General features: G+C 60.8%; 2 protein-coding genes across 6 annotated transcripts in view; one reads left to right on the forward strand and one right to left on the reverse strand.

Annotated features, from left to right (window-relative positions):
• The window catches only part of BIN3 (bridging integrator 3), a 45,377-nt gene extending 29,695 nt beyond the window's left edge, over window positions 1–15,682 (forward strand). For both annotated transcript variants that reach the window (XM_032092050.1, XM_032092049.1), the window contains exons 7-9: window positions 5,140–5,281; window positions 9,019–9,153; window positions 14,105–15,682. In XM_032092050.1, the coding sequence (XP_031947941.1) occupies window positions 5,140–5,281; window positions 9,019–9,153; window positions 14,105–14,251 (424 nt within the window). In that variant the 3' untranslated portion in view covers window positions 14,252–15,682. The remainder of the gene's footprint in view (window positions 1–5,139; window positions 5,282–9,018; window positions 9,154–14,104) is intronic.
• Window positions 15,683–17,970: 2,288 nt separating this feature from the next.
• Window positions 17,971–21,457, reverse strand: C27H8orf58 (chromosome 27 C8orf58 homolog). 4 transcript variants are annotated; one of them, XM_032092047.1, is made up of 6 exons: window positions 20,482–20,575; window positions 20,091–20,212; window positions 18,748–19,364; window positions 18,572–18,659; window positions 18,286–18,389; window positions 17,971–18,208 (listed from the first exon to the last, which is right to left on the reverse strand). In XM_032092047.1, exons 2-6 carry the CDS (start codon window positions 20,134–20,136, stop codon window positions 18,125–18,127), a joined length of 939 nt encoding a protein of 312 aa, XP_031947938.1. In that variant the 5' UTR covers window positions 20,137–20,212; window positions 20,482–20,575; the 3' UTR covers window positions 17,971–18,124. The 4 variants fall into 4 exon arrangements, with proteins under 4 accessions (XP_031947938.1, XP_031947936.1, XP_031947935.1 ...); XM_032092045.1 differs by lacking the exons at window positions 20,091–20,212; window positions 20,482–20,575 and adding an exon at window positions 21,337–21,457 and having other exon boundaries at window positions 18,286–18,386; XM_032092044.1 differs by lacking the exons at window positions 20,091–20,212; window positions 20,482–20,575 and adding an exon at window positions 21,337–21,451.
• Window positions 21,458–22,126: the final 669 nt, after the last annotated feature.

Consider the following 22,126-nt stretch of genomic DNA (forward strand, 5'->3'; position numbering starts at 1 on the left):
TGTCAAACCCTGGCACAATCTTCCCAGGAGTCCCTGGAAGTTCTCCAGAAATGCATGGATGTGGCACTCGAGGATGTGGTTTAGTGGTGGTTGGGCTCGGTTTTAAGGCTCTTTCCCAGCCTTGCCGGTTCCGTGATTTGTTCTAAATACCCACATCTGCCGCAGGGTTTTCATCTGGGCCTCTCACGGGGACAGGAATCGTTCCCGTGCTCCGGGCGCGTGGACTGGATGAGTGAAACAACCCGGATTTGCTTCCCTGGAGGCTTCCCTGCTCCTTCCCCACGTCCCTGCTTCCCTGGAATTCTGTGTCAAGTTGTTCAAATCCCATTTCCAAGGGGCTGCTTGGCTGCTGCTCCCCTCGCATGGCCCTGACACTGATCCCAGTCCCTTTGCTGCCAGGAGGGGTTGGAGGTGCTTCTCCAAAGGCTTTGGAGAACACTTGGGATCCCTGCAGGGCTGTTCTTGGAGGGCTTGGCTGAGCCTGGGGGTGGCAGAGGCTCTGCAGAGCCTTTGTGCCAGGCTCTGCACCGGGAGCAGTTGTCAATAACGTGCATGAGATGGTTGTGGGGACACTGGGGCCACGTGCGGAGTTCGGAATTCCTCGGAATAACTTGGCACCGGCGGGAGCCCGTCTCTCCCTCTCCCCCTGCACCCCTGGCACTCGCCTTGGGATCGTGTTTCTGTCCACACAGGGAGAAAAACCTGGGCAGGACTTGAAACCCCTTCTCTGTGAATCCCGGGGGATTTCAGAGCCGCCGGGCTCACAGGGAATTCGGGATTCCTTGGTTCCTTCGGGAGCCGGAGGCAGCTTTGCCTCAATCCGGAGCAGTCCAAGGAGCAGCTCCTTCCCTGCTTGAGCTGAGCTGATCCTGCGTGGAAATTGAACCTGGTGGCTCATGGGGAGAGCGTGGCTGGGGTGGGAAGAGTTCAGTGGGCACAGGGGGAGCTTGGTGGGCACAGGGAGAGCTCGGTGGGCACAGGGAGAGTTCAGTGGGCACAGGGGGAGCTCAGTGGGCACAGGGAGAGCTCGGTGGGTACAGGGAGAGTTCAGTGGGCACAGGGGGAGCTCGGTGGGCACAGGGAGAGCTCAGTGGGCACAGGGAGAGTTCAGTGGGCACAGGGGGAGCTCGGTGGGCACAGGGAGAGCTCAGTGGGCACGGGGAGCTCGGTGGGCACAGGGAGAGCTCAGTGGGCACAGGGGGAGCTTGGTGGGCACAGGGAGCTCGGTGGGCACAGGGAGAGCTCAGTGGGCACAGGGGGAGCTTGGTGGGCACAGGGAGCTCAGTGGGCACAGGGAGAGTTCAGTGGGCACAGGGAGAGCTCGGTGGGCACGGGGAGCTCAGTGGGCACAGGGGGAGCTCGGTGGGCACAGGGAGAGCTCAGTGGGCACAGGGGGAGCTTGGTGGGCACAGGGAGAGCTCAGCTGGAACAAGGAGAGCTCGGTGGGCACACGGAGAGCTTGGTGGGCACAGGGAGAGCTCGGTGGGTACAGGGAGAGCTCGGTGGGTACAGGGAGAGTTCAGTGGGCACAGGGGGAGCTCAGCTGGAACAAGGAGAGCTTGGTGGGCCCAGGGAAAGCTCGGTGGGCACAGGGGGAACCCCTTGGGCACAGGGAGAGCTCGGTGGGCACAGGGAGAGCTCAGTGGGCACAGGGAGAGTTCAGTGGGCACAGGGAGAGCTCAGCTGGAACAAGGAGAGCTCGGTGGGCACATGGAGAGCTCAGTGGCTACAGGGAGAGCTCGGTGGGTACAGGGAGAGTTCAGTGGGCACAGGGGGAGCTCAGCTGGAACAAGGAGAGCTCAGTGGGCCCAGGGAAAGCTCGGTGGGCACAGGAGGAACCCCTTGGGCACAGGGAGAGCTCGGTGGGCACAGGGAGAGCTCGGTGGGCACAGGGAGAGTTCAGTGGGCACAGGGAGAGCTTGGCTGGCCCAAGGAGAACTCGGTGGGACATTGGTGGTGTCCAGAGAAGCCACAAGTGACCCAACCCTTCCTGCTGGTGCTGGTGGAGAAGGACCACACTGAGGCAACCTCAGGTAGTGACAGGGTTGGTTTTGAACTAAAAAAAAAGGAGATTTAAGCAAGATATTGGGAAGGAATTCCTCCCTGTCAGGATGGGGGTGGCACAGGTTGCCTGGAGAAGCTGGAAAACTCTTCCTCATCCCTGGAAGTGCCCAAGGCAAGCTTGGACGAGGCTTGGAGCACCCTGGGATAGTGGAAGGTGGGTGGGCAGTGGTAGGGGGTGAAACGGGGTGATTCAAGGTCCCTTCCCAGCCAACCCAGTGTGGTTCCCAGGCTGGAACTCGGGACGCTCCGAGCCGGGCACGGCTGCGGCTCCGGGGAGCTGGCCCCCCCTCTCTGGGAAATGCAGCGTATAATCTATGCATTAAAAGTCCTTGTGAGGCAGGAGTTGCTGTGCCTACACAGCTACAGCCTCCTCAGATCCAGCCCTGTAGATATTTTTTAAAGCTCTGCCGGAGCACAGTGTCCTTCCATTACCGGCTGCGAAATTGCGCCGAGTCGATACCGGGAATAAAAAGGGGGGGGGGAAAAAAGAAAAAAAAAATCAAAATCGAGCCTTTTTTTTTTTTTCTCCTCTTTTTAAAACCCAGATTTAACTTCAAAGTAAATGGAAAGTGCGTCGCTGATCGTCTTGTGCGCCCTCCCTCGCTGCTTTTTCCGAGGGGAAGGGTTGGCTCTGCCCTGCGCAGCGGGGTTGGGGGTGGAAGCGGCTGCGTGTGGCTTCTCTGGAGCCTCGTGGCTCCTTCAGGCAGGAGCAGAGGGAAGTGCCAGGGACAGGCTGGGCCGCCGGGAAAGCACCGCTAACAGCGGGGTTTGGGTGCCAGCACGAGGCTCGGTGGTTTGGGGATGCCTCAGGAAGGGTTTTCCAGGATGGTGGCCGTGCTCAGGGCTTGGTGCACAGCAGGGAAGGGAGGATTTCCCAGCCTCTGGCCTGGAATCTCCTCCGGCATTCCCATGCCTGGATTCCCACTGCAGAGGAGCAGCTCGGCTCATCGCCGTGCTCTTTATTCCCTGCCTTAAGTGCGAGGTTTTGTGTCCTTCCCAAATGTGCCCCATCAGGGATAGAGCATAAAATAAACCAGGAAAGCCTCTGGACTGATGGGATCCATCCTTCCCATTGTTCTTAACTGGGAGAAATTCCTGCAGGAGCTGCGACCTCGAGCTGCTGGCATTGTCTGTGTGCCACACTGGGAGAGAGCATCCCCCAGTGAGGAGTCCTGGCATGAAAACATCCCTGGAAGTGTTCCAGGCCGGGCTGGAGTGAGCTTGGAGCCTCCTGGGGCAGTGGAAGGTGTCCCTGCCCCAACCAGAGAGTCCTGAAATCCCTTCCAACCCAAACCATTCCCTGATTCCACAAACCCAAACCATTATCCCGTGAGACCTCTCAACCTGGCCACCCCTTCCTGCCCTCACTGCCCTCCATCCCTATTTCCCTAACCCTTCTCCCAGTGCATTTGCAGAGCCAGGAGATATTTTAGCAGCCCAGGAGCTGGCGAGGCCGTGCCTGGAGCCCGCTGCATCCAGGACATGTCTCCCATTTAAATATAATGGGATCGTGTGGGACGGTGCCCATAAAAAGCAATGTCAGGGCCGAGCATCTGATCCGCCCCAGGCAGCTGGAGCAGCTCCCTGATGACTTTTCCAGGTTGTTCCTCATCCCCAATCTGTTGCAACAGAGGGAGAATATCATGGGATGTATCTTTATATTTATATTTATAATTATATTTATGGGGATTTGTTCTGTGCCAGCCTCGGGGGATGTGCAGGACCGGGCAGGATTGAAGGATCACATCCCCGGATCAGCCTCTCGCCGAGGCATGCTCCTCACAAACGCTTGGATCCAAATATTCCCATTTCTCCCTGGCTCTTGGCATTTGCCCTTTGCAAACTGAGGCTCAGGGATGGAAGTTTTCCCTCGGCACCCACTGGTCCAGCCCATCAGCACCCTCCGGAGCGAGCGGAAAATGGGATTTTAATGGGGCTGGAGTGGCTGTGGCGGGCTGGGAACACCCGTGGTTCCGGTTGAACCGTGGATTTAGGTCACATCTGAAGCAAATGACACTCGTCAAGTGACATTTGTGTCTTTTCTTTTCGCTAATGGCCTCCCCAGTTTGATTTCTATTTACATTTATTTCTTTTTTTTCCCATTTTAAGAGGTGGGAAAGCTGTTTGTTCCCTCGTGGAAGTAAAATCCATCACCAGGCTGCTCAGACAAAATTTTCACCACCAATCCCTGGCCTCAACCCCCCAAAAATCACCCTGCAATTTATGAATATTAAATTATTATTCCAAAGGGAGCATCACCCATTTGATCCCAACCCACAGCTCTGGTATTCCCTGGGATAATTCGATTTCCTGGAATGAAGAGACAGGAGCAACGCTCCAGTTCCTGCTTTTCCCTTTTCTGTCACATTCAAAAATATTCTCCATCAGATGTTCATGTTTCCTCAATTTGTAACACATTTTAATAATAGGAATCTTTCCCAGAGTCTGGATAAATTGTTGGGTGCTGGGAATCCTTCTGGGGAGGGCTCAGAGCTCCTCTTCAGCTGGGTTTGTGACCCAAAAAGAGCAAAAATTTGCTGAACAAAAGGCAAAAAAAAAAAAAAAATCAGGGGGAAAAAAGCGCAAAAAATTAACCAAAAAAGTGCAAAAAAGTAACCAAAACAAAGCAAAAAGTTAACCAAAAAAGTGCAAAATATTAACGAGAAAAGTGCAAAAAATTAACCAAAACAAAGCCAAAAATTAACCAAAAAAGTGCAAAAAAATAACCAAAGCAAAGCAAAAAATTAACCAAAAAAAGGCAAAATAAGACCCCAAAAAGGCAAAAAATTGTGCAAAATATAATGCTGCAATTAATATTTATTTTGCACTTATTCTTTATTTTCCCTGGACTTTTATTTCCACTTCTCTACCTCTTCTTTCCCTTTCCAAACAGGAATTTGGGGAAACACCACATTAATTAAATAAATTCAGGATTCTGGGATGGTTTGGCTCGGAAAATCTCACCCAGTTCCACGGGCAGGGAACTTCCTGCTGGAGCAGGCTGCTCCAGGATTGCCTTGGATGCTGAATCCACCCAAATATCCCACCCCAAGCCCTTCCCATCCTTTTTTCCAGGTTCAGCAGCGTCTTCCCGAGCCTGAACATGGCCGTGAAGCGCCGCGAGCAGACGCTCCAGGACTACAAACGCCTGCAATCCAAGGTGGAAAAATACGAGGAAAAGGAGAGAACCGGCCCCGTCCTGGCCAAGCTGCACCAGGTACTGAGATGCCCCCAGAGCCACAATCCCGGCAGCATTCCCGGGAAAACTCGGGGGGAAAAGCTTTTCCCTTCCATCTGACATCCACGAATAGAACGTTCTGGGAGGATGTCTTTTATCCGTGCAAAGAGCGCGTTTTTGACAGCACAGCGCTGGTTTCGAGCGCTCCGTGAAGGGAAGGAGCTGCTTTTCCAAGAGAAAATGGAATGTTTTCCAAGAGAAAATGGAATCGGAGCCCCAGGAGCTCTGGGGACGCTCGGAGCCAGCGCTGAGGTCGAGGCACAGGGGGGTTCCCCCCGACCTCCGCGTCTGAGCGAGCAGCTGGATGGGGAAGGGAGCAGATCAGAGCATTTCCCAGCTTTATGTTTGCCACCTGTTCCCAAAAAATTCGTCTTGGAAAATTGCAGTAATTGGTTAACAGGAAGTTTTGCCAGATTCTTTTTTGCTCTCTCCCGAATTTTAGGGAAATCGTGAGGAGTTTGTTGTTGGGGTTTTGTTTTTTTTTTTTTAATCAAATCTTCCCCGGCGTTCTTCCCCAAAATCTGTCGCTCCGGCAGCACGTGGCTTGATCCTCCCAGGAACAATTGATACTCAGAGTCAAAGGAAATGTGTTTTTCTGATGAATTTCCCCCCCAAAAAAGGAAGTTTTGTGTTAAAGAACAGCCTGAACAAAAGACACCTCTGGTTTAACAGTAAGCAGCTTATTTTGCTCAGCCTCAGCGACTAAAGCTGGGGCTGGAAAAATGGGAATTCTTTTGTCCCAAAGATTAAGCAGGGTTTAGTTATTTCATTTCTTTTTTCCCCCTTAATGAACTTTTGATCTAATTCCCCCTCCCAAAAAAAAGAATTTTAACCAAACACTGAGTTTAAACACCTGTGGGAGGGAGCCTGGAGCATTCCTGAACCTGGGGTATCCAGAGGGTCTGGATTCGATGGGAAATGGCCTCATCTCGTCCAGGTATTTAATTATTGAGCTCCCATCCCAGCAGTTTCCCCCATGAACTCCATCCTGGGATTTTGCCCCCATGAGCTCCATCCCAGGAGTTCCCCCCCGTGAGCTCCATCCCGGGAGTTTCAACGCTCCCAGTTTCATGGCAAATGATGAATTTGCTCCTTTGCTGGGATGATTCCAGGTTTTTCCAGCCTGGAGCCCAGTCCATGCCATCCCCCTGGCACGCTGTCGCTGTCCCAGGGCCGGCGCCGCGGCCGGGCCGGGCTCTCCCGCACCCCCCTCCCGTCGGAATGGCAGCGGGATTAAGTGGCAGACTTGAACCGCTCTAATATTTCACAGCCCACCCCCTCCTGCCCTTTTCCACACCATCCCGGAGACATTTCCCGTTCTCCCCACGCTCTCTTTAAAGGAGCCACTTGGATGCACTGAGCTGAAGGTCACGGTGATGGTGGGGGCAGGATCCTGGAGCAACGCTCCCGGGAATCGCGGGGTGAGGGGACGTGGATGTGGCCAGGGACATTCTCCAGCCTGACTGAGCTCTGGGACTGGGTTTTGGCCGTGTTTTTCCAAAGGAGAGAAAACACAACTGCTCTGGGTGTCCTGTAGCTTTCCAGGGTCAGAGATGGGGTCCTACCAGGGTCCATTGGGTGGTCATTTGGATCCCACCAGGATGCATTGAATGGTCACTTGGGTTCCACCAGGGTCCATTGGGAGGTCATTTGGGTTCCACCAGGGTCCATTAATTGGTCATTTGGATCCCACCAGGTTCCATTGAGTGGTCACTTGGTCCCACCAGGTTCCACTGAGTGCTCATTTGGGTTCCACCAGGTTCCATTGAGTGGTCACTTGAGTCCCATCAGGTTCCATTGAGTGGTCACTTGAGTTCCATCAAGTTCCATTGAGTGGTCACTTGGATCCCACCAGGGTGCATTGAATGGTCACTTGGATCCCACCAGGGTCCATTGAGTGGTCACTTGGGTTCCACCAGGTTCCACTGAATGGTCTCTTGAGTTCCACCAGGTTCCATTGCATGGTCACTTGGGTCCCACCAGGCTCTGTGGATGGTCTCATGGGTCCCACCAGGCTCTGTGGATGGTCTCATGGATCCCACCAGGGTCCATTGGATGGTCACTTGGGTCCCACCAGGCTCCGTTGAGTGGTCACTTGGGTCCCACCAAGGTCCATTGAGTGGTCATTTGGGTTCCACCAGGCTCTGTGGATGGTCTCATGGATCCCACCATGGATGGTCACTTGGGTCCCACCAGGATCCATTGAGTGGTCACTTGGGTCCCACCAAGCTCTGTGGATGGTCTCATGGATCCCACCAGGATCCATTGAGTGGTCACTTGGGTCCCACCAGGCTCTGTGGATGGTCACTTGGGTCCCACCAGGGTCCATTGGATGGTCACTTGGGTCCCATCAAGTTCCATTAATTGGTCACTTGGGTCCCACCAGGCTCTGTGGATGGTCTCATGGGTCCCACCAGGGTCCATTGATTGGTCACTTGGGTCCCACCAGGGTCCATTGGATGGTCATTTGGGTCCCCACCAGGCTCTGTGGATGGTCTCATGGGTCCCACCAGGGTCCATTGGATGGTCACTTGGGTCCCTCCAGGTTCCATTAATTGGTCACTTGGGTCCCACCAGGGTCCATTGGATGGTCACTTGGGTCCCTCCAGGTTCCATTAATTGGTCACTTGGGTCCCACCAGGGTCCATTGGATGGTCACTTGGGTCCCCACCAGGCTCTGTGGATGGTCACTTGGGTCCCACCAGGGTCCATTGGATGGTCACTTGGGTCCCTCCAGGTTCCATTAATTGGTCACTTGGGTCCCACCAGGGTCCATTGGATGGTCACTTGGGTCCCTCCAGGTTCCATTAATTGGTCACTTGGGTCCCACCAGGGTCCATTGGATGGTCACTTGGGTCCCCACCAGGCTCTGTGGATGGTCACTTGGGTCCCACCAGGGTCCATTGGATGGTCACTTGGGTCCCTCCAGGTTCCATTAATTGGTCACTTGGGTCCCACCAGGGTCCATTGGATGGTCACTTGGGTCCCCACCAGGCTCTGTGGATGGTCACTTGGGTCCCACCAGGGTCCATTGGATGGTCACTTGGGTCCCTCCAGGTTCCATTAATTGGTCACTTGGGTCCCACCAGGGTCCATTGGATGGTCACTTGGGTCCCCACCAGGCTCTGTGGATGGTCACTTGGGTCCCACCAGGGTCCATTGGATGGTCACTTGGGTCCCTCCAGGTTCCATTAATTGGTCATTTGGGTCCCACCAGGGTCCATTGGATGGTCACTTGGGTCCCCACCAGGCTCTGTGGATGGTCACTTGGGTCCCACCAGGGTCCATTGGATGGTCACTTGGGTCCCTCCAGGTTCCATTAATTGGTCATTTGGGTCCCACCAGGGTCCATTGGATGGTCACTTGGGTCCCTCCAGGTTCCATTAATTGGTCACTTGGGTCCCACCAGGGTCCATTGGATGGTCACTTGGGTCCCCACCAGGCTCTGTGGATGGTCACTTGGGTCCCACCAGGGTCCATTGGATGGTCACTTGGGTCCCTCCAGGTTCCATTAATTGGTCATTTGGGTCCCACCAGGCTCTGTGGATGGTCTCATGGGTCCCACCAGGCTCTGTTAATTGGTCGCTTGGGTTCCACCAGGCTCTGTTGGATGATCCTGTGGCTGGTCACTGCAAAGCCCCCCATTGTCCTGGGGCGCCTCCATGCCAGGAGGATCCTTTTCCCAGGACTCTGACCCCCGCCGTGTCCCTCCGCAGGCCCGGGAGGAGCTGCGCCCGGTGAAGGAGGACTTTGAGGCCAAGAGCAAGCAGCTCCTGGAGGAGATGCCCAAGTTCTACAGCAGCCGCATCGATTACTTCAAACCCAGCTTCGAGTCGCTGGTCCGGACGCAGGTGAGACGCTGTCCCCTCCTGGTAGCTGGGTCAGTCCTGTCCCACAGTTCCAGCCCTGCCTGTTCATTATCCACTGGAATTCCATGGCTTTATCCATCTGGGAATGCCAACTTGGACGTGGAGTCCTGAGCTCAGGGCTGGCTGTGGTTTGAGGTGTTTGGGCTCATCTGAAGGTTTCTTGTGGCTCCTGGTGAGCGGAGAAGAGGCTCCTGGGGCGTCTCCACACCAAAGATTTGCAGGAAGAGGAGTCCTGAATAAGCCCCGGGTTTCATTTCCATCCTCCAGCTTCCTCCGGGAACGTGCTGCCGCTCCTCCTCCTCCTCCTCCTCCTCCCTTTGCCCTTTCCCTTAGGCTGCAGAGGGGCAGGGTTGGGATCTCACCAGGCTTTGAGAACCTCTGCCATCCCACACCGCAGCTCCCGGGGCGCTCCAAGGCCGGGATGAGGGCGGAACCGGGCGCTGCCCGCGCCGTGGGCGCTTTCCTGCGGCATTTTGGGGCCGGGAGGTGCCGCAGGGACCCAGGTGCGCTGCGGGGGGGCTGCCGGGAGGTGCCGGGAGCACGTGTTCCATCTCACCTCCGACTTGGGGGGGCCTCTCTGCCGAGCTGCCAGCGAGTTGTCTGCAGGCTGATTCACCTACCAGATGGTGCCGATGCTCCCTGCGCCGCAGGGTGGGTGCTGGGGATGCTGTTCCTGCTGTTCCCTTAGCAATCGGGCGCGGGGCTCCCTGTTCCAGCCCGGAATAACCAGAATTCCCGGAGCCACCGCAGAGTCTCGCTGGCCCTTTTCCCCCTGCGGACCCCCACCGTGGGTGAGACCTTGAAACCCGAATGTTGTCTGCCCTCTCCGGGGTTTTGTGATCCGTGAGTTTCCTCAGGGAGCGGCTTTGCTCCTCTGGCTTCTCCTCGCTCGGTCCGATTCCCAAGGAATTTGGGGCGAGGAGGAGGACGTTGGGAGAGGTGCACTCGGAGCACCCGGAGATGAGGGTGTCATTGCTGGGGCTGTTTGTGAGACTCTCCATCCTTATCCCTCTTCTTCCTCGGGAATCCTCTGCTTGCTTTCCCGTCTATCTGCCCTGCCTCTCTTCAGGTGAGGAGTTTGTTGGGAAAACCGAGTGAAATCCCATTTTTAACACCCAAAAAGGCAGCGTCACAACAAAGCTGATGCATCTCCCGTAGGCTGGACTAAAGCTGGTCCCAGATGGATGCAGCTCACATCCCTCCCTCCCTCCCTGCCAGCCTCCATGGGAGCCGCATCCCTCTTTTTCCCAGCACTGGCTGTATCCTTCCACCCCCGGGGAGGGATGCTGGGAGGAGAGCTTGGAATGTTTGTGCCAAGCCTGGGCTCGGGCTGTGTGTGCCCCCCTGGCTCAGGAGCTCTGGGAAGCGTTTCCCCATGGAAGTGGCTGAAATAAAATGGAAAAGGGATGTGATTTGCCCAAGGTAATGAGTCAGTGGCGAGCCAGGAATAGCACCCGGAGCCCTGAGTCAGCTCAGCAGCTGCTCACCTGCAGGCACCTGGCTGGGAAGGGCAGCCGGGGGGCTGCCGGGAGCATCCCCATCCCGGGTGAGAGCTGGCATGGGAATTCTGCCCGGGTTTCCCTCCCTCCATGCCTCCCTGAGCTGATTCCTCGATGGAATTTCTATTTCCAGCCTTTTCTGTGGGTACCTCTCCAGGAGGAGGATGAGGCTGGAGGTGCATCCCTCCAGGAAAGGGCTGGATGGGGTGGGACTGGGATCAGCTGGCCCCGTGCAGGGGGCTGTGACTTTGGGGTTGTTTCTCCCTGGATCAAACCCACCATCCCAAGGCAAAACCATATCATTTTCCCTATTTTTTGGCCCTGGAGTGTGTGACAGTGACACCGTCCAGCGCCACGAGGAGATGGGAAGGGACCAGCTCTGGGAAAGGGAAGGACGCTGCTCCTGAGCACCTCCGTGGCTTTGACCCAAGCAGAGCCTCCCCAGCTTCCTCCCGGGGCGGGCGAGTTCCCATGGCACGGCCTGGCCGCGCTCCCGGGGCCGGGTGTCTCCTGACGCCGGGACATGTCCCGAGCTCGCAGGGCTGTAACATTCAACACCAAATTCTTCTCTCCACCCACGGGCCCGGGCCAAGCCAAGGGAGGCAAATATTTCCCTGGCTGGGGGCTTTGAAGTGGCCACATGGAGATGAAAGGGGGAGATTTTGGAGCTGGTGTGAGGCGTGAACAGCACTTCCTTCCCGCTTTGGGCTTTGTTTTCCAGCTAGAAAAGATGAGATTCCTTTGGGTTTTAATGGAATGGGCGGGAAGATGGAGCTGGCAGGCAGGGATGGTGCTGTGGGCTGGGGGAGCCCAGCCCTGGCAGTGCCCCCGGGTTTGTTTTGGGTAGGGCTGCCCCAAACAAGCGGCCGCTGCCCAGCTGGGCCATTGTGGCCGGGATCTATCGAAAGTCCACGGAACACCGCGTCCCCAAACAGAATTAGTTCAGGACAGGTGGACTCGGGGCCGTTGGCTCGGGCTCAAAGGCGAGTTGGAGCTGGGATTTGATGGGATGGGGACGGAGCATATGGTATCCATAGCTGGAAAAGTACTGGGCTGGCGGGAGCAGGTAGAGCAGCAGGGCAAGCTGGCTGCAGAGCAAGGGGTCCCCCACTGTCACTGCCACCAGTTTGGGATTCATCTCCTCCCTGGGAGGGTTTTCACTCCTGTTTCAACAGGAGAAATCATGGGGGGATCAATGCCAGTGGGATTTTGTTGGTGAAGCTCGGGAGACTCGGCTGGCGAGGCGCGGCGGTGCCCAGATGATGCCAACTGGTTCTGCACCGGGGCCTGCTGGGGGAGAGGAGCGTCCCCAAGGACACCCAGCAGGGCCTGGGGACACGGGTGTCCCTCAGCAAGGCATCGGTGGCTGTGGGATGTAGGCAGAGGGGGAGCAGCAGCAAGGAATTGGCTCTGCTCTGGCTGCTCAGTCCAGTGTGGATGCTGGGGACAATCCTGGGGACAATCCTGGTCAGGGGAAAATCCTCAGGGACAATCCTGAGGTGCAGAGGGCAGTCCCGGAGCCAGTCCTGGGGAACAGTTGTCCCCAAATGCTGGGGAATAATCCTGAGAGCAATCCTGGAGGACAGTCCTGGGACCGATGGCCCCAAATCTTGGGGGACAACCCTGGGGACAATCCTGGAGGCAGCATCTGCCTCCAGCCCTGCCACCCTGACAGGATCCATTTCAACGCGCCGGCGCTTTTTCCGTGCTGGAATTGGCAGTGCCACTTGGCCATATGTGACTGAGCGGAGCCCAGCTGACTCCAGGCTGGGGACAAGGGACACGGGGTCTGCTCCAGAGCGCTGGCACCCCGCTTGGCATCCCTGCCCCCCGGATCCCTGCTCACCAGTGGCACTGCCGAGAGATTTCGGGTGGTTTTGGCCTCTCTGGCTTGCGAGGGGGTCCGGAGGATGTTCAGGGTGAGCCAGCTGTGAGGCTGTGGTTTGGGGGGCATGCAAGGATTTTGGGGGGCCCCTGCCAGCTCAGCCCCGTGTGGGGTTCGTTAGTCACTGTGTAAATGAGCACTGCTGTGACTCAGCCGGCACCGCTGCGTGAGGAGCCCCGGCCACGAGCAGCCCTCGGACCCCCGGGATGGACAGGCCTGGCAAGGGGGGGTTCAGGCAGCTGGCGCTGGAATGTGGGGCCCCAAGATCCCCCCCTCGGGCCTGCCCAAAATCGGCATCGTTTTGAGCAGGATTAGGGGAGCTGGTCTCCATGGAGACCGTGTGTGTCTCCGCACCGGTGCTGCTGGAGATGCTGGGGCCCCTCTGGGAAACGGGGGCAATGCTGGCAGTGCCCACCCTGGGGGGCAGCGCTCCCCAATCCCTCCCTGAGGGATGTGGGGGGATGTCCAAGACAGGATCCCACATCTGCCACGGCACCAGGGGTCCTGCAGTGCCGGGGGTCCCACAGCACCGGGGGTCTTGCAGTGCCAAGGCTCTCACAGCACCGGGGGTCCTGCAGTGCCAGAGCCCCCACAGGCAGGGCTGGGGGTCCTGTGGCACCCAGGGGTCCTACAGTGAGGAGTTCCATGGTACCCAGAGGTTCTGCAGTTCCGGGGGTCTCACAGGCAGCACCGGGGGTTCCGAAGCACCAAAGAGTGCCTCACACAGGGCTGGGGGGGGTCGCACAGTGCCAGGGCTCCCACAGCACCAGAGGGCTGGCAGGCAGGGCTGAAAATCCCGCGGTACCAGTGGTGCCGTGATACTCGGGGGTCCCACGGCACCAGGGAGCCCCCAGGCAGCACCGAGGGGCCCTCAGCACTGGGGGTCCCACACTCAGGGCCGGAGGTCCCGCGACACCGGGAGTGGGTCCCACAGCCCGAGGGTCTCCCGGGAAGGGCTGGGACCCCCTCCTCTCCTCGCTGGATCCCGCGCCCGAGCAGCCACCCGGCTGCCATCTGCGTGCGCTGACCCACGGGCTCCCGCGCCGGCAAAGCGCTGCTCGCTGCCGGAGATAATTGGCGGTGCTAATTAGCACGTTATTAACACACCCCTCCTCCTCCTCCTCCCCGTGCTTCGCACGGGGCACGGCGCTGCCGGGCTTGCCCCTCGCCGAGCCCACCGAGCCCTTCGCCTTGCCCACCGTGCCCACCGAGCCCCGACCCGCGGGCAGCGTGGGCTGGCGGCTCGTGGCGGTGGCAGCGGTGACAAACACGGGGGACGAGGCGGCTGCGGGAGGGTGGCGGGTGCCGGTGGCAGCCCCGCACGCGCGGCTCCCAGATGGGAAGCGAGCGGAGAAGGGCAGCGTGTTATTAAAATGTGTTGAGTTGTAATAATCCAAGGGGGTGGCATCGCCACATGGGAGGGAGCTATTTTAGACACCAACGCCGCGGCGAGGGGCTGCCGAGGGCACCCGCGAGGGGGACGGGGGGGGGGGTGCGGTGGGGAGGAGACCCCCATTCCCCTCCCTCCCCCATCCCCCTTCTCCAACAGGTTGTCTACTACACGGAGATGCACAAGATTTTTGGGGACCTGACTGCGCAGATCGACCGGCCCGGGCTGAGCGACGAGCAGAGGGAGCAGGAGAACGACGCCAAGCTCAGCGAGCTCCGCGCGCTCTCCATCGTGGCCGACGACTGAGGCGAGGATGGGGATGGGGATCCCCCCCTTTGATCCCAGCTCCCATCCCAGGGATGGATCTGTGGGGCTGGAGCTGCTCCCGTCACCCCACAGCTCTGCGCTCCTGCCCGGGTGAGGGTGAGGAGGCTGCCAGGGTCAGGATCGTCTTTGTCAATCCACAAATGAGTTTTGCCTTAAATTGGGGGGTGTTGGAGGAGCAGGATGAAGATTGGGATGTGGGGTGCTGGATTTTCCCAGGTTCCAGCCTCCCTTGGCACCCCCAGCACCCAGAGGGTGAGACCCCCCCCCTCCTCCTCCCCCTCATTTTGTGCCTTAGGAGCCCAGTGCCCCCCCTCAGGGCAGGGCAAAATCACTCAAATCCCATTTTTTGAGGCCTGGGCAGAGGGCGATGCTTCCCGTGGCGAGCATCCAGCCCTCTTTTCCCAGGAATGGTACAAAGAGCCTCTATCCTAGAGCTGGGGGGTGCCCAGGGAGGGGACAGGGGACCCCAGACCCCAGAGCAGGGAAAATCCCTAAAGGGAAACAACCCAGCCAGGAGCAAACCTATGGAAAACCGGGGGGGGGGGTTTCAGCCCCTCTTCGGTGTGCGGGGAGGGGGGCACAGGGGCTCCGTCGCTTGTCCCCAATAAAGTTTTTGGCAGCGCAGCGCGGCCGGGGCCGTGTCGGTGTCGGTGCCACCGCCGGGCCGCTGTCGCCCTCTGCCGCCGCCCGGCCGCCACTGCAGGGGGGGGGACACGGGGGGCTTGGGGTGTCACCTGGAAGGGAAAAACTGGGATTGAATTCCCCCCCCCCCCCCCCGTGGAGGCGCGGGAAGGAAACGGCCTCCAAGCACGAGGAATTGGGTTTTCCAGTAAAATATAGGGAATTTAGGGCTGAGCTGGCACCTTTAAGGGTAAGGAGAGGCTGCCTGCTGTGTCCTGGGATGTGCTGGATGGGATTAGGGGTTGGAAGCCCACCCTGGTGGGGTCCTGGTGGGGCTGACGAGGGTCCCGTGTCGGCCTTGGGGTGGCACGAGGCTTCTGCGGCTCCAGGTGAGGGCATGCGGCTCCAGACATCAGGAAAACCATCACCAGCTCTTCCCACCAGGACCCGGATGTGGCAAACAGGACCCTGCAAGAGACAGGGAACAGCGGTCAGGGGTGTCCTGGGAAGCCCAGCAGAAAACAGGGAGATGGAAACCCCAAAACCAAACCTTCCCTTCCCAGGTGGAGCAGAGGGGATGGGACAGAGCCGCAGGAATGCTGGGGGCCGTCCCCAGTGAGGCGTTTGCAGGGACACGGCAAGGTCCTCCTGAGAGCATCCCGTGCCACGGCTCCTCCCCAGCTCCCAGCACGGAGAACTTCATCCCTCCCTCTCCCCTCGGCTGTTCCTTCCCAACCACATCACATGCCAGGCCAGGTTTAAGCAAAATAAACCCAGTTGCCACGGTTACCCAGAGCAGGGTTGCTAAATATACAGAATATAGATATTTATATATATATATTTAACTGCCACGCACGCAGCCCGTGCGCCCGAGCAAGGGACACGCTCTCCCACGGGATCTGAGCCCTGCAGACCTCGGGATGGATCCCGAGTGGGCAGAGATCCATGGCAACCCCTCCATGGCCTGGAGGTGTTGATTCCTGCCCGGATTCAATCCCACCTGGGCTCACCTGAACCCAACCTGGTGGCTTTGTCTGCATCCCTGCCACCCTGCGTGCCACAGCCAGACCTCCCCGGCCGCCTCACCCCCAGCATCCCACCTCTCCTGCATCCGGAGTATCCACAAATCCCAGCTCCTGGTCCATGCCCTCGGCTCCTCCTGCCCTCCCCCCAGCACTCAAGAGAGGGATTTCACCCCTGGAAACTTAACCCAGGCATTCCCAGGGATTCACTCTGCGTACTCTCCGCACTGGCTGGGGAGGAGAATTCCATCTTTTATAGTAAAAAGTGGATAATTACCGGGTTTTGCACCACCCACAAGATCCCAGCGTTAATAGGGAGAGCTGGCAGGAAGGGAAAATTTAACTCTACGATGTGGAACGTGCTCAGCCCCGGAGTCTGAGGCACCCCTGGGTGAGGTTCATCAGCACTCGCACCTCCGGGAGCAGACGGAAGGGAAGCAGCACTCCAAGAGGATCCACGTGAGCAGCAGTGAGGCCATCCCGGGATGGGGACCATTCCCTGCTGATGAGCAAATCTTCCTCCTCTTTCCTCCCCGTCAGGAATTCCGGGTTAGCCCAGAGGTGTTGCAGCAATCCCGACTGTCCCCCTTCCTCCCCCAAAGCCCCCGACCCCCTCGGGGACAGGGACGGGTGTAGCAGATGCCAGCCCACCACCAGTCCAGCACCACCAATCCCAAGGGGTTTCCTCACCAATTGGATGAATTAACCCTGTCCAGGCCAGCCAACACCAGCACGCATCTGGGTCCACACCTTGGTTTTCCTTGTCAGGTGCTCGGGAGCTTTCCCTTGCTCCAGGTGATCCGGGGGTACCCGGGTGGGAAAGAGAGGCTCAGACCTCCCTCCTCCTCCTCACCTGGGCTCTGAAAGGAGAATCAGCATCCCCTGGGACCGGCCCCAGTGTCCCCTTTGGGATCAGCCAGAGGGATTCAGCCGGGCTCCGCCAGGTGAGGGGAAGGGGTCCAGGTGGAGGTGGCAGAGGGGCAGCAGGGGAGGGGGTGCCCAGAGTCCCACCCTGCACTGGGAACACCCAGCCCCGTCCTGACCCCACCTCCCCGAGTCCCTCCCCGTTGGTCCCCACCCCGGGGGGCTCAGGAGAGCAGAAGGGGGGGGCGATGGGAAGAGGTTTGATGCTGGAAAGGAGGGGGCAAGGATAAAACCCCTCCCCTCCAGGTGTGCTCCAAAAACCCTTCAGCACCCCCTGATCAGGCTGCGACCCAGCCGGGGGGCACTGCCAGGGACCCCCTGCCCCCCAGCACCGAATCCAGCCCCTGTCATGAGGATGGACAGCGCGGGGATGAGCACTCACGTTTCCCGGGAAGGAGCGGTGGGATGCAGGAGGCTGCAGCTCTGAGGATGCCCCCGGGGCGTCCGGCTGGGAGCGGTGCCGGGAGGGCTCCGGGAGACGCTGCGGAAAGGAAAAACCCCAAGTGACGGTAGGAAATCGGCAGGAAAGGGGGAAAGGGAGGGAGGGAGGGAGGGATAACGGGATACCTGATAGGAGAGCGCCTGGCCGGGGCTCGGAGCAGCATCTTCCTCACCTGCGGCACCGTGAGGGGCTCCAGCAGCGCCGTAACAGCATCGACCCCCTCCTCATCCTCCTCCTCTATCCCCCAAACTGGGGAGCCCCCCTCGAGGAAGCCGCGCTGCTTCCTCCCCCCCCCCGCGATGCTCCCGGGAGCATCATCCCCGCCCCTCCCCAGCCCCGGCGAGGGCCCCCCGGAGCCCCTTCCCCCCCAGCGCACCCGCGGAGCGGCTCGAGGGGGCCGGGAGGGCTCAGGGGGGAGGACGAGCTTTACCCCCAGCCCGAAGCAGCGGGACCCCTCCGGAGCCTGCCCGGGGCTGAGCTGGGAGGGGGCTCGGGCTGGACCCAGGGGAGGGGGCTCGGGAGCGGCGGCAGCCGCTTGAACCGTCCGTGGGACCGGGCCCGGGCGGACAAAAGGGGCGGAAAAGCCCTCGGAAGTGATGCGGCGGTGACGTGCCCTCGTGTGACGTCACGCCGGGCTTAGGGGAGTGACGTCACGGCGCGACAGCAAGCACCTCGCTAAGAGCCGCCTCTTTATGGGTGAAAAGAGTTTATTGTGGAAAAGGAGAAAAGGTGAAGGGGGGGGCGCCGGGCCGGGGACCGGCCCCGGGGGGGGTGACGTCATAGGTCTGGGTGTGACGCAGTTCCTCCATCCAGGTGTGGCGCTGGGAGCGGGAACCCCCCGTCCTACCTGCAGCGGCCGCCCCGCAGGGAGCGGCGGGTCAGGCGGGTGAGCAGCACCTTCACCCGGCCCCAGTGCGAGCGCCCGTCCTGCCGGGAGAGGTGGGGTCAGCGGGGGGACCCGCGGGACCCACCCCCCGCCTCACCCCGACACCCCCCGGCCGTACCTTGTCCGGTGCCGGGGCACCCGCCCCGCCCTCGGAGGGGTCCAGCAGGCTGGGGGAGCTGACCGAGGGTCCCCACATCCTCCGGCACGGCCCGGGGTCAGCTGCTGCATGGGGGGACAAAGCTGGTCACGCTTGGGGGTCTGGGGGCATCGTCCCGCTATCCCACCCCCCTCACCTGGCGCTAGGTCCCGCCATCCCACCCCATTCACCCGGCCCTGCCGTTCCCGCATCCCCCAATGTTCATCTGGCTCCAGGTCCCATCATTCCCAAATCCCGCCCCGCTCACCTGGGGCCTGGCTGTCCGAGCAGGAGCGTGGCCGGAACCCCTCGCCCCTCCACGTGCCCAAATCCTGCCTCGGAGGCTGCCGGGTGGGCTGCGGGCGAGGAGGAGACGGGCAGGGCGTGAGCTGGGACCCCCACACCCCCTCCCCATTCATCCCCCCCCTTCCCCCCGGCCCTCACCAGGGTGTCCGGGCGGGCGCCCCGGGCTCCGGCCGCCTGCTGCCGGAGGACGCGGTTGTCCTGCTGCAGCCGCGCCAGGCGCTCCAGCATCTGGCACACGTGCTCCAGGTAGCGCAGCCCCTGCCCCGGCACCGCGGCCTCGGGCACAGCCCGGGGGTCCCGAGGGCTGCCGGGCGGCCGAGCGCCCCCAGCCTCGGGCTCCTCGGGGTCCCGCGGGGGTTCTGCCAGGTCGGCGGCGCTGGCGCTGCGCCGGCTGAGCTGTCGCGGGCAGCGCTGCCTCCTGCTCCGCTGCGCTGCCTGCAGCAGCCTCCTGCTGGCCGAGCGGCTCCGGGGTGTCCGCGGGGGCTCCTCTCCGGGGGGCTTCTCCGCCGGGAAGCCGTCGAGGGAGAAGCTGCTCTCGGAGCCCAGCGGGGTGGAGGGCGAGTGCTCGTTGCTGGCCATCTCCACGCCGGAATCCTCGGACTCGGACTTGAGGAATCTCCCGCCGGCCGGGAGGCTGCTGGGGGGTCCCCGGGTGCTCATCCCCCGCGGGGGCTGCCGCGGGCTCTCCTGCAGCCGGCGGTAGACGCTGGCGGAGGTGTACACGATGCAGCTCTCGGCAGACTCCCAGGGACCATCTGCGGGGGGAGGGAGGACGGGTGGTCTCAGCTGGGGGGTTGTCCCTGGGCAGAAAACTGGGTGCCCACCCCCCACACTGAACCCACTGGCCCCCCCAAGCCCCCCGAGCCCCACAACAGCAGCTCCAGCCGTGCCCAAGGCCTCACTCCCCGCTGCCAAGGGGAGTTGCAGCCCCCCTGCCCAGGGACCCCTCTCCAGAGGGTCCCTGCAGCCGGGAGTATGTTCCTGTGTTCCTACAACCCCAGCGTGTTGTCGCTGCTCCCCAAAAACACGGCCCCGGCCTCCATCATCCTCCTCCTCTTCTTCCCAAGCCACTCTGCTGAGCTGCTGGGGGGGCACCCACGGCCCCCACCCTGACTTGGGCAGGGCTTTTGAGCCGGGTTCTGCCTGTATCCCACTCCAGCTCGGTGCCGGCAGCCCAGCACACAGCACGGCCACAGGATCCTGGCCATAAAACGGCTCCAGGGACCACCAGCTCCTCGCACTTGTCCCCACAGGATGAGGATGTGCCCCCCACCACCCTGCAGCTCCAGGTGGGATTGTGCCGCATCCATGGGGGGGTCTCGGCATTCCTTGCCCAACACTCACCTCCCATCCCGGCCACTCCCCGGCGAAGGGCTCAGGGAGGTGGGAGCAGAGCTTCAGCACATCCTGCGGGCTGCCCACCCCCCAAAAACCCCACTCGGGGGTTGACACCCCCCCTCCCCCTCCCCAAACACACTCACAGCAGCTGAACCTCCTCTTCCAGACGGCGCGGGAGCCACCCCACATCCCCGAGAGCCAGAGCCGAGTGCCGGGCGCGCGTCCCGGCGCTCCCTTTTATAGCCACCCCAGCCGGCGACGAGCCCTGTATCCAGAGGCACCTCATTACCGGACTGGTTCCCAACTGGTTCCTCGCAGGGTTTGGGATCAGCGATACTGGCTGGGCCAGTGGTTAAGGACTCCCTTCCCACCCCAGCTGGGAAGGTGAGAGGGTTGTTTGGGCGCCGGCAGGCAGCCAGGTGCATCCCGCCAAATCCCAGGAAACTCACTCAGGACTCCAGCGTGGGCTGAATTCACCGGTCGGGGGTCCCAGTGCTCCCAAATCCCTGCCCTTCCTGCAGCCCCCCCACTCACCGCGCATCCCTCAGGGGCTGGAGAGGCCGAGGGGAGCCGGGAAGTCGCGGCCAGCCCTGGGACAATCCGCCCGTTCAGTGGGATTGAATCCCAGCAATGCCGGGGCGCAGCCCGTCCGCCCCAGCAGGATTGAATCCCAGGAATTCCGGGGGGCAGCCCCCCCACCGCAGCCCTGTGGCCGCTGCCAGCATCCCAGTTCCCACACGCCGCAATTCCACAGGCTGCAGGACCGCTTGCCCCGCCACCACGGGGGTGTCACCGGAGCTCCGCCGGCGCGGCGGGCACAAGCGGGGCGAGAAGGGGCATGGGGGGTCCCCACCCGCTCCTCCTGGGGGTGGCCCCCACGTTGGCAGCTCCAGCTCAGCCCCCAGTACCTCCTAGATGTTGCTGCTGGAGGCGGGTCCCGGCACAGCCGGACCTAGGGCACACACGGAGATGGGCCCAGGGTTTTGGGGACCCCCACGCCGCATTTGGGGACCCAGCGGGCTCTGGGGGAAGGCACCGGCCCGTCAGCCCAAACATGGGAAGGGAAAACCTGAATTCCCAGTGCAGCCGGTAGCCTGGGCCCCTCCCAGCAGGGAGTGGGATGAAAACCAGGGGTCCAGGGACCCACTTTAGCACAAACTGGGGGTTCCAGGAACCCCCCAGGTTCCTTCTCAAGCACAGACAACGCAAACTGGGGTCCCAAGGACCCCAAGTTCCCTCTCCAGCACAGACACCTCAAACCAGAGATTCCTGAGGATCCCTTCCAGAATGATCCTCGCAGGTTGGAGACCCCGAGGGAACCCCCAATCCAGGCCAGACATGGGGGGGGGGAGGGGGGGTCCCCCATAGCCCCAGGGGCCACCGACTCACCGAGGTCACCACGGAGCGGCTGCACCGTGAAGGCTCCGCGGCGGCGCAGCATCCTCGGGATGTGCCGGGAACGGGGGTGAAACCGGGACTGGGGTGCTGGGAGCCGGGCGGGGAGCACCGGGAGCCGGGCGGGGAGCACGGGGGCTGCTCCTCCGCTGCTTTATGGGGCAGGGCTGGGGGGCGGCACAGCCCCGGGGCGGGGCGGGGGTGGGGGGCCCGCCCCCTGCCCGGGCAGCCCCTTTGCCCCCAGCCCCAGTTCAATGCGGGCTCAAAGCGTTTATTCCCCTTTTTCCCGTGTGGAGGGCGGGACCATCATCATCCTCCCTCCCTGGGTGTCATAGAGCCATGGAATGGTTTTGGTGGGAAGGGACCTTAAATCCCATCCAGTGCCACCCCTTTCCACTATCCCAGGGTGCTCCAAGCTCCGTCCAGCCTGGCCTTGGACGCTTCCAGGGATCCAGGAGCAGCCACAGCTCCCCTGGGATGTTCAATTGGGAATTCCATGGTGAGAGCTCCGTGACCGAGCCCGGGGCGCACGGGGGGGCTGTGGCGCACCCCAAACAGACCCCAGTGAGACCCCAGGCACGAGGGGAGGGGGGTCCTCGCTGTCCCCGCCGCGGAGGGACAGGGGAAGGGACAGGACCCTCCCAAGTGGCTGATAACAGCTAATCCCAGATAACAGCGAATCCCAGATAACAGCAAAGCCGTGCAGGCGGGCACGAAGGGCGGGGAGAGGTGATAAGAGCACCTGGAGCAGGACAAAGGCCTCGGCCAACAGCCCCCAATAAAC

Source organism: Corvus moneduloides, chromosome 27 (genome assembly GCF_009650955.1).
Source record: "Corvus moneduloides isolate bCorMon1 chromosome 27, bCorMon1.pri, whole genome shotgun sequence".
NCBI lineage: Eukaryota > Metazoa > Chordata > Aves > Passeriformes > Corvidae > Corvus > Corvus moneduloides.

Excerpts from the sequence above, each read along its gene's own strand:
- C27H8orf58 (XM_032092044.1), bottom strand. The coding sequence starts at position 21,388 with ATGCTGCGCCGCCGCGGAGCCTTCACGGTGCAGCCGCTCCGTGGTGAC. Across the intron at positions 18,660-18,747 it reads GCGCCCGCCCGGACACCCTG|CCCACCCGGCAGCCTCCGAG; the intron begins GTGAGGGCCGGG and ends CCTCGCCCGCAG. Across the intron at positions 18,209-18,285 it reads GTGCCCCGGCACCGGACAAG|GACGGGCGCTCGCACTGGGG; the intron begins GTACGGCCGGGG and ends CTCTCCCGGCAG.